The sequence below is a fragment of the Mytilus edulis genome, chromosome 12, assembly GCF_963676685.1.
Source record: "Mytilus edulis chromosome 12, xbMytEdul2.2, whole genome shotgun sequence".
In the NCBI taxonomy this organism is placed as follows: domain Eukaryota; kingdom Metazoa; phylum Mollusca; class Bivalvia; order Mytilida; family Mytilidae; genus Mytilus; species Mytilus edulis.
In genome coordinates this window covers 36,590,111-36,603,471 of record NC_092355.1, presented here as the reverse complement: position 1 = coordinate 36,603,471, position 13,361 = coordinate 36,590,111, and the positions used below count along the sequence as shown (strand labels likewise).

The 13,361-nt window shown below is 30.4% G+C and overlaps 3 protein-coding genes across 5 annotated transcripts in view; all 3 read left to right on the top strand.

Moving 5' to 3' along the window:
- LOC139498378 (aquaporin AQPAn.G-like) overlaps positions 1–13,361 on the top strand; it is a 337,743-nt gene that overhangs the window by 226,414 nt on the left and 97,968 nt on the right. The window lies entirely within an intron of this gene.
- The window catches only part of LOC139498380 (E3 ubiquitin-protein ligase TRIM71-like), a 134,235-nt gene that overhangs the window by 61,919 nt on the left and 58,955 nt on the right, over positions 1–13,361 (top strand). The gene's annotated exons all lie outside the window — the stretch shown is intronic.
- LOC139498385 (uncharacterized) lies at positions 2,424–11,511 on the top strand. Its single transcript, XM_071286776.1, has 4 exons — positions 2,424–3,004; positions 4,614–4,681; positions 7,128–7,157; positions 8,816–11,511. The coding sequence occupies exons 1-4, from the start codon at positions 2,682–2,684 to the stop codon at positions 8,839–8,841; spliced, it is 447 nt and encodes a 148-aa protein (XP_071142877.1). The 5' UTR covers positions 2,424–2,681; the 3' UTR covers positions 8,842–11,511.

Sequence of the window (13,361 nt, the reverse complement as noted above, 5' to 3'; positions counted from 1 at the left end):
TCACCTACATAATTGGACTTATAAATTGTGTTTGAACCAACTTGAGCAACACAACAGGTGTAATATGTAGATTAAGATCTGCTTTTCCATCCAGAGCACCTGCGATCACACCAGTTTTTGAAAACATTCATGTTGCTAAGTCTTTTGTTTTCTATGTTCTATTTTATATACATTGTACTGTTGTTTGTCTGTGATCGTTTTCTTTTATAGCCATGGTGTTGTCATTTTATTTTTGACTTATTACATGTAGTTTGAATGTCCCTTTGATACCTTTCTTTTAAGTGTTATGTATATACTGATGTCGGTATAAGAGAGTAAATTATATGTGTATTTTATCCGAATAGTATATAATCGAATTTCTAAATCTGTGCGTACTTCTGTTTGTTTTGTATCAGCTTAACAACCTTTTTAGATTTGTTTTTTTTTACATCAACGAAACAAATGTTCATTATGCGGTGAACTGCTCAGCATTTATGTACATGTACATATAAGGTTTGATTAAAGGATGTTTGCTTGTCATGTATTGGAATTTTGTTCAGATTTTCGGAATCTTCTGGTTTTATTTTTTTAAAGGCCTTGAAAAATCTTGCCAACTGACCCCCATTTTCTTTTTATAAATCTTTGACATGAAGAGTCATAAGCCATCTGTAAAGTCTTATACATTTTTTATTGTTTTTTAATATTTTTTTAGAACTTTAGCATGTCAATGATAAAGCTATGAAAAGTCATGAGAGAACATTTTCCCGCCAACATTTCAATGGTTAATATCCCCAAAAGCAAGCACATTGACCTATATATTTTATTGGGTCTTTGAATAATTCTCTATCAATATATACTAGTGTTATGAAAATCTTGTTGTTTTTAACGGAGAAGTGAACTACTTTCAACTTCATGTTCTAATTACCTTAGCTGTCTTTTGCAAACTTTTAGGAATTTTCGGTCTTCAATGGTCTTCAACTTCATACTTTATTTGTCTTTTTTAACATTTTTAAAACACCTCTCCTCAAAAACATGAGGAATAATTTCCTTTATGTCTATCCAAGTACTTAAGAAAGTACTAAGTTCAAATTACTGGGTAAAATACTTTGCCCCATAACACAAATTTGTCTTGTCATATAATAATTCAATAGGTCATTAAAGATCATTTACCAAAATTTAATCAGTTTTTTTTGTGTTTTCTTTCGATCTTTAGGAAAAATAAACTTTATATTGTATAGCATTATTTTAAAGTATCCAACATTCATATTTCTTAACTTTATCGAGTTTTTTTCGGAAAATTTATTTAACTGTCGCCATAAATACCGTGTTTTCACTCATCGGGTTGGAAAATGTATTACAATTCTGGCTGATTGGTAAAGTGAGTTTGACGTGAACTTGACTGATCGGTGACTGATCGATGACCGCTGAGTGATAGTTAAAATAGATGCTAAAGGTTGAAAGTACCGTACTTGTCTGTCTTCTCGCTTTAGCTATAACTATTTTGAGATATTGAACACTCGATTCTTCTTATTTAAATTTTCCAATTAAATTTCAACATTTGAAAAAAAAAAATTCAATCAAAACATGGCAATTGAATAAACCTGCTAATGCAACAAATCAGAACAAATTGTATTGACTGTAACTTTTTCAATGCCATTTTGGTCTATTATACTATTATAATTCATAAACAAATACAGTCAACCTATTGCTTATATTTGTGGTCTACGAAATAGCCCAAAATCAAGAACATGATGTCAAGGTCAGTAGAAGGCAAGTTTGATATTTACACAAACTATATATTGGGGTTTATTTGTTTGATAGTAAACAGGAAGTTCTGATAATGAAAATCTTTCTGATCCCGCCGTGGATCATATCAACAGCTGTGTCATAAGTGGTCGTTTCTGTGTGGTACGTTACCTTGATCTTTACATGCGGTTTTGAAGAACGGTGAGATGATAAAATATCTTAACCCTATTCAAGTCTGAAGTAATTTCTTCCTTTTATCTATAATGTGACATCTTCAAATATATGACTTATGATTTTTTTGTTATTTTGAACTCAGAGTAAATAGGTTTATAAGAGCAAAACAATACCGGTTATACATGCGATTGTGGTCTGTACATGCATGTAAATAATTATAATATAGTCATTGTAGAAAATAAGATATACAGTACATTTAATGAAACCAATGTACAGAACGACAACGGCAGTACAAACCTGATTTATTTATTTATAATTCAGACGTCACACACATACTAAACCTTACTAATGATGCCTTAGTGGTTCCTTGTGTTACAACACATCTGTTTATTGATTTGACATGTGTATTGGTAACAATATGTGTCCGTGTATTTTTTAGAAGAATATTTCCGCGAAAATAAATTTGAATATCAAAAATAATACAGAGTTTATATATCGAAGGCACCAACATATTTCTTTGCAGCGAACACAAAGAAGAATTATCCTTAATTTGTAATACATGTAATGCACAGATATGCACACGTTGTGTGACAGGAAAACACAATGGGCATACATTTTCCCAGATTGTTGATGTCATCGTTCAACTACGTGGAGATAATGAAACGAAACTTCGTGGCAAGACAAATGAAGCAAATCAAAACATAAATAAGATTGAGGAAAGCTTGAATGCGTTTGATAATTCCGTTGAGTCTGTTGTAAAAGCCATCAACGATGAAGGCAACATGATTAAACAAATGGTGGATAAATCTGTAGCTCAGATGATTGCATTGGTGAAAGAACAATCCAAAAAAGAGAAAGACAAACTGATGAATCTGTTGTCAGATGCAAAATCCGTGCTTGTTGGTGGACACTCCTTAGACATAAAGAGACATGAACTAGATAAGACCCGACAGGATGGAAGTTTGGTACATAAGATCAATAATTTGAAAGAAGAAATTGACAAACTCACTATAAATTCTCTTCCAGAGTTTCCCAATATATCCTTTAGTCGTAAAGCTGTAGCTGAAGATGACATCAGACAACTGATAGGGACATTTACCATTAGGTAAATATAAAATTATGCGATGTCTTTTCAATTGATACAGTTTTCCTCATTAAGCTTGCAAAAATTTAAATTCTAGAGTGAAATTATTTAAAGTTCAGATATAGCAAGAAATCATTGACAAATACACATATCACAACTTAAGTTTGAAAGCTTGAAATAGACCTACTCTTTATACATTCATCCCAAATAAACACGTTCGTAAAATAAACTATATTGGCAACTACTGACGTGGACAGAGTTTATCGATTAATGAAACGCTTTAAGTAACGGAATAACACCCTCCAAAAGTAATAAAAAATAGAACTAGCTAAATAGCTCTCACTTTACATGCATATCACTCGTACGTATTAGGCGATATAACTTGAAGGTAACATCTAATTGAAAAATTAGGTGCCTAATATTACTCAGATCATGATACAGCTATAGGTCACTGTACGGTTTGCAACAAAGAGCAAAACCCACGTCACATAGTTAGGTATAAAAGGTCCAAACATGACAATAGCAGAATATATAAACAGTCTGTTAAGCTGTCGAAGAATTCTTAAATTACATTATTCAAACTGTATTGAACAGGCCTACATAATGATGTCAGTTATACAAAACATATGATAAGCACTGCATTGATCATATTGATAACATAATTAATCATAACAGTATATGCATTGATGATACAAGTTATCACTTTACATTGATTAAAAGAAACAAATATTATCTATAAAAGAGTGCTTTTTTAAAGTTAACACCATTATCAAATATTATTAATTCGTATATTTTATCAAATTTGATTCGTTTAGAGATAGTCACATGTTAAACTATATTTTCGAAGGTAGAGAGAAAACGGCGGATAGCAAAAAGCATATTGACCGGCAAAAAGCATATTGCACGGTTATTTTTAGAATATCTAAAAACCGATATACTTTGTGACGTCATGTAATGAATTTCAGGATACTGTTTAACGTTTTGAAACAAATGATATCTGTGATCGATTATTTGACGAAAAAAAAATCTTTAAATACATAAGATGTCAAAAAAAAAAAGTAAATGAAATAACAACTAATATGTTGTTATTGTCAAGGAGACAATGTAATATCTATAAAGTTCCAACAAACCTAAATGACGATTTTGATACAAACATGGTCGGAAATTAATAATATATCAAATATAGCCTTTGTATGAGGTCAATACAGGATATATTGACCCAAAAAAGTATACCGACCTCGGACTTCGTCCTCAGTCAATATACTTCTTTCAGGTCAATATATCCTTGTATCGACCTCATACAAAGGCTGTATTTGTATAATATTGGAGAATATTTCAAACATCCAAATGAACATTTTATATAATGTAAGCATACTGTTAAATGATAAGATATATTATAAAACTATAACAGTTTCGTATTTCATTATACTTTATTGAAAAATGACAACAACAGTTGTGTAAATTAGTGTGTTTACCTGTACTTTTATTTCTAATATCAAACAGTTTACAAAAAAATACCTAGATTTTACAGAGAACTTTTACATAGAATTAAATAATTTCAAAATGAATTATTTATTTAACATGTTTAAACATTTATAAAAAACATAAAGACATCAAATCTTTTTGATAGCAAGTGTGCACCAGTCCTTGAAAAAAGGAGCAACGCCATGGGGACTTATACAGATGTTCTAGTTGTGGGTAAGTTTCTTAGAATCAGCTCATCCTTTAGATTATTAATCATACAAAATAAATACATACACCATAACATGATTCAGCTCATCATTAAAGGAAAATGACTAGACATTAAATATAACATGCACAATCTACAATTTAGAATAGTGTAGTCTACTTTCATATACCTTTGTTCGACGTAGTATTGTTCAGGTAAATACATCAATCAAGTTTTAAACTGTCAATAGTTTTAAAACCAACTGATTTTTAAGGGAGTTCGCTTTTCATTTTTAAAGTAATAAATGTTTCAAAAAACTAGTTAATATAGATAGGGGAATTCAAAAAGCAAAAAACAAAATATATAGGTCACCGTGCTTGTTTTCAAGATATTTACTATTGAAATCTTGGCGGGGATATATTCTCTCTTGACTTCATAGCTTTATCATTGACCAGTTGAGGTTCTCAAAAACTGTTAAAAAGTAATTAAAATTTTATAAGACTTTTACAGATGGCTTATCATTATACATGTTAAAGATTTACAAGAAAAACAATAGGGTCACCGGGCAAATTTTTTCAAGGCAATCAAATGGATAAAACCAGATGATTTCGAAAATCTGACAAAAAATCTAAAACATGACAAGCCAGCTTCCTTAAAGTTCTGTCTCATAATTGTACTGTAACAAAACTGTCCCAGGTAAGGAAGAAGGTTTGGGTTACGCGAACACATTTAACATTGTAACAATCTGTATGTATGTGTCTGTCCCAAGTCAGGAGCCTGTTATTGAGTGGTTGCCGTTTGTAGGTATGTTACACATTGGATTTTCGTCCATTTGTTTCTAATAATTAGGCCGTTAGTTTCATGCATCTGTGCTGTCGAAAACTTTTATAGATGATTATGGGTAATGTGTTTGATCGTTGTTCAATGCAGATTTGGTGACCAATAGCTGTTCATTTCTGTGTCATTTGGTCTTTTATGGAAAGTTGTCTTATGAGCATACACAACGCAACTACTTTTGAATATTCGTTTTTCCAGACAATTTCTGGTATTTTTTGGGGTTCTAAGAGGTAAAATAACCCTGGTAACGCATATGGAACCTTCTCAGCGATCGAACGATACCTTCTAACTTACTTGTTTCTTATTTCTTGTAACACCTACATTATATTTTAACGTTTAAAAAAAATTCTCAATTGTATTCTTTTCTTTTGTGTTAGCTATTGATTATCAGAGGTGAAATCACGTAAATAGCGTGTAATGAAATTTTTCAACAATCGACTGATACCATGTTACTGACATTGATTCACTATTGGATATGTATACTGTCTTAGTTATTTATATAAATAATATAAAGGCTACTTATAATTGCTCAAATAAGACCAAAATACACATTTAATTTATTTATGTACAAGGAGAAAAGTAACATACAGGAATATTTGAAATGCTGCACTGTTTGAAAAAGAATTAATTTCAGAATTGTAAATACATTGGGGCGTACATTCGTTGACTGTAGTAGATTTTCCGCGCTTCATTCTAAAATTGTGCGCACGGTCACATTTTTATAACCCAATGAGATTAAAAAATGAAGCATTAAATAATTACTGTTACAGTTTTTGTATAGCTAGGATCATAAAAAACACGATTTCTATAAAATTCTGTATGTTATGATGATTGAAAATTTTGATTTAAAAAAAGTTGCAATGGCAAGGTGATGATTCTTAATTTCAAAGAGAGGAAATCGAAGAAATGTCTCTTACTAATTCTTTTTAGTTGTCAATCTTCTAGGGCATTACCTGTTGCAGCCGTTTGTTGATGGTGATTTACATACGGTCTGAAAAACATGTCAGAATTTGCGCACCATAATAAATAAACATGGAACTATAAACTGCAAATTAGACAATAGACATATTAGCCTAATATATTCTAATAAATTTATACCATAAACCTCTTCAAGTATTTAAGAGTGAACATGGTGAATACAACCTAAGCTGTCAATTGTTGATATAAGTTTTCTGGAAGATTGGTAATAAAAAAGTGAGTCGGACATAAACAATTCATGAAATGTTTTATTTTGCAAACTCTCAGACATAATTGATTTTAGTATAAAATTTGAGAATGGAAATTGGGAATGTGTCAACGAGACAACAACAACCCGACCATATAACAGACAACAGCGGAAGGTCATCAATGCAGCGAGAAACTCCCGCACCTGAAGGCATCCGTCAACTGGCCACTACACAAATATATATCTAGTTCAGTGATAATGGACGTCATACTAAACTCAGGATTATATATACCTCTGACTAGGGAAAGGCGCAAAAATGCGGCGGGTTAAAACAAGGAAAAAGTACCAAAAAAAAACCAAACCACGATGATCAGAAATAGAGTAATTTACAGATTTCAATGTTTGATTTCCCCCCTGAATATATCGTTCAGGTTTAAGTATAAATCAATTAATTATATAATTTATCTTTTAAGGCGCGAGGAAATTGTTCCATTCGAATACTTGTAAGTATTTTGACTTCTACTTGCGTATATGAATATAAAGGTGAACTCCATTTTTCTTAAAACAAATAGCAAAACAGTTAATTGTGTCTCTTTTTCATGAGCCTTACTTTTACCTGTGTATCTTTATAGTTAAAACGTTAATTGCCGCGGTTAGTTTTTATGTTGTTCTGTTTTTATTTAGTGATAAAATTGTGCATTTGTAATCTGTTTTAGACCAGAAGAAAAAGGAAAAGTCACATAACTTGTAGTAGATCTTTGCTTTTTATAGATATAGCGACACCTGCTTTTACCGGTGCGTGTAATTCCTACATACACTAAGGACATTCACAAATAAAACCAAAATGAAAGCCGATCCATGTTTAGAGGACTTAAATGTATACATGAAAGATACAATTTTTAACATATGCTGCTCTACATACATGTGTTAATGTCAAGTCTATCATTTTTGCACAGTTTTGACACATACACAATGACATTATTATTGACTTGTCTGCATTTATTTCTAAATGAATATCAACCAGTTTCTTTCTCAAAAGAGTTAAGAAAGGTTGAATTATTAGTATACACGGAATAACAGTCAGGTTTTGAATTTATTACAACCGTTATCATTTACCCGTCGGCCGTCCACTTTACTTAATCATTAAATCAACCATGTACTGGTAAAATTCTAATGTTTCAGATTGTAAGTAGCAAGATCAAGGTTGATTAAGAGAATTATTTGTTACTTAAACTGCAATGCAATAACTGAAATTATATGTTCGGTTAAAAAATGAACTATTTACAAATTAAGAATAACAATCCTACTTATTAACTCAACAGCCGCTGCACACAACGAAAATAAACAAAAAAATTACATCATATTTGAAGCATAAAAATAGTCTTGTCAAGCCTACATAAGAGAAACAACTATGAAGATAATAGTATATGGCTCAATATGGTTTTTCTCCAATTGACACATACATGTATGATGCTGTTCAAGCCTTCAAGGCAACACAAATGACTGCTGCATAAAGAAACCATATTGTTTCAGTATAAGGAAAAAGCTTGACATTTCTTAAAAACATATCGAAATCCTTATATCACATCAACATTTCAAAAGAAAATTTCAGTCTGACAAGCTGTATAATATGGCTATAATGTTATGAATGAAAATACCTTTAACATTTCATGCATTTAAAGACAGATATTAATTATCCTATAAAGATCTGAAGCCTTCTTATTGACTCATCAGCCATTGACCACGAGCATAACGAACTCAAAATTGACACCATATGTAAACACTCGCAACTTATGTCTTTGTCAAGCAGACTTAACAGCAGAAATTATAATGTTTATCGTTATTGGTTGGTCTAACCACGAAAGATATGTTGTTGTTCCAACTGGAAATCCGAGGCAACACAAACGATTGCTTCATCAGAACATCAAATTTATTTTGTTGCATATATGATGTGTTTAAAGTTTATTAAAGACATATCGAAATCTTTATAACAAACATGAATGACTTATGTAATAGAATATACCATTCTGATAAACTCTGCTATATAGCTCAATGTCAAAAATAAAATACCCATTTTGAAATTAATTACATGGCAATACATAAAAATTATAAAATATTCAATGATGCTGAAAAAGACTAATGTAACATTCCTTTTTTTCAGTCTGTAGCAAGTTCAAGTTCGTTTAGAGAAGTATTTATAATTCAAACTGCAATGCAATACACGTAATAGCTGTGAAAACAAGAAATTGGTTTCCCTTTTAAATATAATACAATAACTAGTATTTACTCATTGGCCGTTGACCACGAACAAAATGAACAAATAACTGACACCATATTTGAAGCATAAAACCAGTCTTGTCAAGCTTACATAAGAACACCAACTTGATGTCTGCAGTACATAGCTTAATACATATTTTATCTACTTTACACATACATGGACGTTGCTGTTTAAGTCTTCAAAGCAACATCAATGACTGCTTCATCAAAACACCACATTTTGTAAAATAGAAATAGCTTAAAGACAATAATAGACATTTCTTAATCCTGATCACACATCAACATTACTATTTCAAAAGAAAACTTAATTCCAATAATTGCATTATATATAAATTGTTTGAAGTTTATTGGAAACACATCTGAATCTTTGCTGCAAACAAGCATAACTTATTCAATAGGCGATCGATTCTGATCATTTTTTCCATATAGCTTTAGTGGAAAAATAAATAATATCCATTTTGAAATTAATTAAATGGCAAAACATACAAATTATAAAATAATCAATGATGCTGAAAATAAACTTATGAAACATTCCTTTTTTTTCAGTCAGTAAGTAGCAAGTTCAAGTTTGATTAGAGAAGTATTTATAATTCAAACTGCAATGCAATACACGTGATAGCTGTTAGAACAAGAAATTGTTTTCCCTTTCAAATATTACAATAACTATCATTTACTTATTGGTCGATGACAACGAGGACAATTAACAAACAACTGACAGCTTATTTGAAGTATAAAACCAGTCTTGTCAAGCTTACATAAGAACACCAACTTGATGTCTGCAGTACATAGCTTAATATAGATTTTTTTCTACTTTACATATACATGCATGTTACTGTTTCAGTCTTCAAAGCAACACCAATGACTGCTTCATCAAACCACCACATTTTGTAAAGCTCATAGAAATAGCTACAAGACATTTAAAGACAGTTCTTAATCCTGATCACACATCAACATTATTATTTCAAAAAAAAACTTAATTCCGATAATTGCATAATATATAAATTGTTTGAAGTTCATTAGAAACACATCGGAATCTTTGCTGCAAACAAACAATATTTATTCAATAGACCATTCAATTATGATCATTTTTTCCATAAAAGCTTTAATGGAAAAATAAATTAATATCTATTTTGAAATTCATTATATGGCAATACATAAAAATTATAAGATAATCAATGATGCCGAAAAAACTCATGTAATATTCCTTTTTTTCAGTTTGTAAGTAGCAAGTTCAAGTTTGATTAGAGAAGTATTTATAATTCAAACTGCAATGCAATACACGTAATAGCTGTGAGAACAAGAAATTGGTTTTACTTTCAAATATTACAATAACTATTATGTACTCATTGGCCGTTGATCACGAGCAAAATGAACAAATAACTGACACCATATTTGAAGCATAAAACCAGTCTTGGCAAGCTTACATAAGAACACCAACTTGATGTCTGCAGTACATAGCTTAATATATATTTTCTCTACTTTACACATACATGGACGTTGCTGTTTATGTCTTTTAAGCAACATCAATGACTGCTTCATCATAACACCACATTTTGTAAAGCTCACAGAAATAGCTAAAAGACATTTAAAGACATTTCTTAATCCTGATCACACATCAACATTACTATTTCAAAAGAAAACTTATTTCCGATAATTGCATAATATATAAATTGTTTGAAGTTCATTAGAAACACATCAGAATCTTTGCTGCAAACAAGCATAACTTATTCAATATACGATTCAATTCTGATCAATTTTTCCACATAGCTTTAATGGAAAAATAAATTAATATCGATTTTGAAATTCATAATATGGCAATACATAAAAATTATAAAATAATCAATGATGCCGAAAAAACTAATGTAATATTCCTTTTTTTCAGTCCGTAAGTAGCAAGTTCAAGTTTGATTAGAGAAGTATTTATAATTCAAACTGCAATGCAATAAACGTGGTCGCTGTGAGAACAAGAAATTGGTTTCCCTTTGAAATATTATAATTACTATTATTTACTCATTGGCCGTAGACCACGTGCAAAATGAACAAATAACTGACACCATATTTGAAGCATACAACCAGTCTTGTCAAGCTTACATAAGAATACCAACTTGATGTCTGCAGTACATAGCTTAATATATATTTTCTATACTTTACACATACATGGACGTTGCTGTTTAAGTCTTCAAAGCAACATCAATGACTGCTTCATCACAACACCACATTTTGTAAAGCTCATAGAAATAGCTACAAGACATTTAAAGAACTTTCTTAATCCTGATCACACATCAACATTACTATTTCAAAAGAAAGCTTATTTCCGATAATTGCATAATACACTGTATATAAATTGTTTTAAGTTCATTAGAAACACATCGGAATCGTTGCTGCAAACAAGCATAACTTATTCAATAGACGATTCAATTCTGATCAATTTTTCCACATAGCTTTAATGGAAAAATAAATTAATATCGATTTTGAAATTCATAATATGGCAATACATACAAATTATAAAATAATCAATGATGCCGAAAAAACTAATGTAATATTCCTTTTTTTTCAGTCCGTAAGTAGCAAGTTGAAGTTTGATTAGAGAAGTATTTATAATTCAAACTGCAATGCAATTAACGTAATAGCTGTGAGAACAAGAAATTGGTTTCCATTTTGAAATATTACAATAACTATTATTTAGTCATTGGCCGTTGACCACGTGCAAAATGAACAAATAACTGACACCATATTTGAAGTATAAAACCAGTCTTGTCAAGCTTACATAAGAACACCAACTTGATGTCTGCAGTACATAGCTTAATATAGATTTTTTTCTACTTTACATATACATGCATGTTACTGTTTCTGTCTTCAAAGCAACACCAATGACTGCTTCATCAAACCACCACATTTTGTAAAGCTCATAGAAATAGCTACAAGACATTTAAAGACAGTTCTTAATCCTGATCACACATCAACATTATTATTTCAAAAAAAAACTTAATTCCGATAATTGCATAATATATAAATTGTTTGAAGTTCATTAGAAACACATCGGAATCTTTGCTGCAAACAAACAATATTTATTCAATAGACGATTCAATTATGATCATTTTTTCCATGAAAGCTTTAATGGAAAAATAAATTAATATCTATTTTGAAATTCATTATATGGCAATACATAAAAATTATAAGATAATCAATGATGCCGAAAAAACTCATGTAATATTCCTTTTTTTCAGTTTGTAAGTAGCAAGTTCAAGTTTGATTAGAGAAGTATTTATAATTCAAACTGCAATGCAATACACGTAATAGCTGTGAGAACAAGAAATTGGTTTTACTTTCAAATATTACAATAACTATTATGTACTCATTGGCCGTTGATCACGAGCAAAATGAACAAATAACTGACACCATATTTGAAGCATAAAACCAGTCTTGGCAAGCTTACATAAGAACACCAACTTGATGTCTGCAGTACATAGCTTAATATATATTTTCTCTACTTTACACATACATGGACGTTGCTGTTTAAGTCTTTTAAGCAACATCAATGACTGCTTCATCAAAACACCACATTTTGTAAAGCTCACAGAAATAGCTACAAGACATTTAAAGACATTTCTTAATCCTGATCACACATCAACATTACTATTTCAAAAGAAAACTTATTTCCGATAATTGCATAATATATAAATTGTTTGAAGTTCATTAGAAACACATCAGAATCTTTGCTGCAAACAAACATAACTTATTCAATATACGATTCAATTCTGATCAATTTTTCCACATAGCTTTAATGGAAAAATAAATTAATATCGATTTTGAAATTCATAATATGGCAATACATACGAATTATAAAATAATCAATGATGCCGAAAAAACTAATGTAATATTCCTTTTTTTTCAGTCCGTAAGTAGCAAGTTCAAGTTTGATTAGAGAAGTATTTATAATTCAAACTGCAATGCAATAAACGTGGTCGCTGTGAGAACAAGAAATTGGTTTCCATTTTGAAATATTATAATTACTATTATTTACTCATTGGCCGTAGACCACGTGCAAAATGAACAAATAACTGACACCATATTTGAAGCATACAACCAGTCTTGTCAAGCTTACATAAGAATACCAACTTGATGTCTGCAGTACATAGCTTAATATATATTTTCTATACTTTACACATACATGGACGTTGCTGTTTAAGTCTTCAAAGCAACATCAATGACTGCTTCATCACAACACCACATTTTGTAAAGCTCATAGAAATAGCTACAAGACATTTAAAGAACTTTCTTAATCCTGATCACACATCAACATTACTATTTCAAAAGAAAGCTTATTTCCGATAATTGCATAATGCACTGTATATAAATTGTTTTAAGTTCATTAGAAACACATCGGAATCGTTGCTGCAAACAAGCATAACTTATTCAATAGACGATTC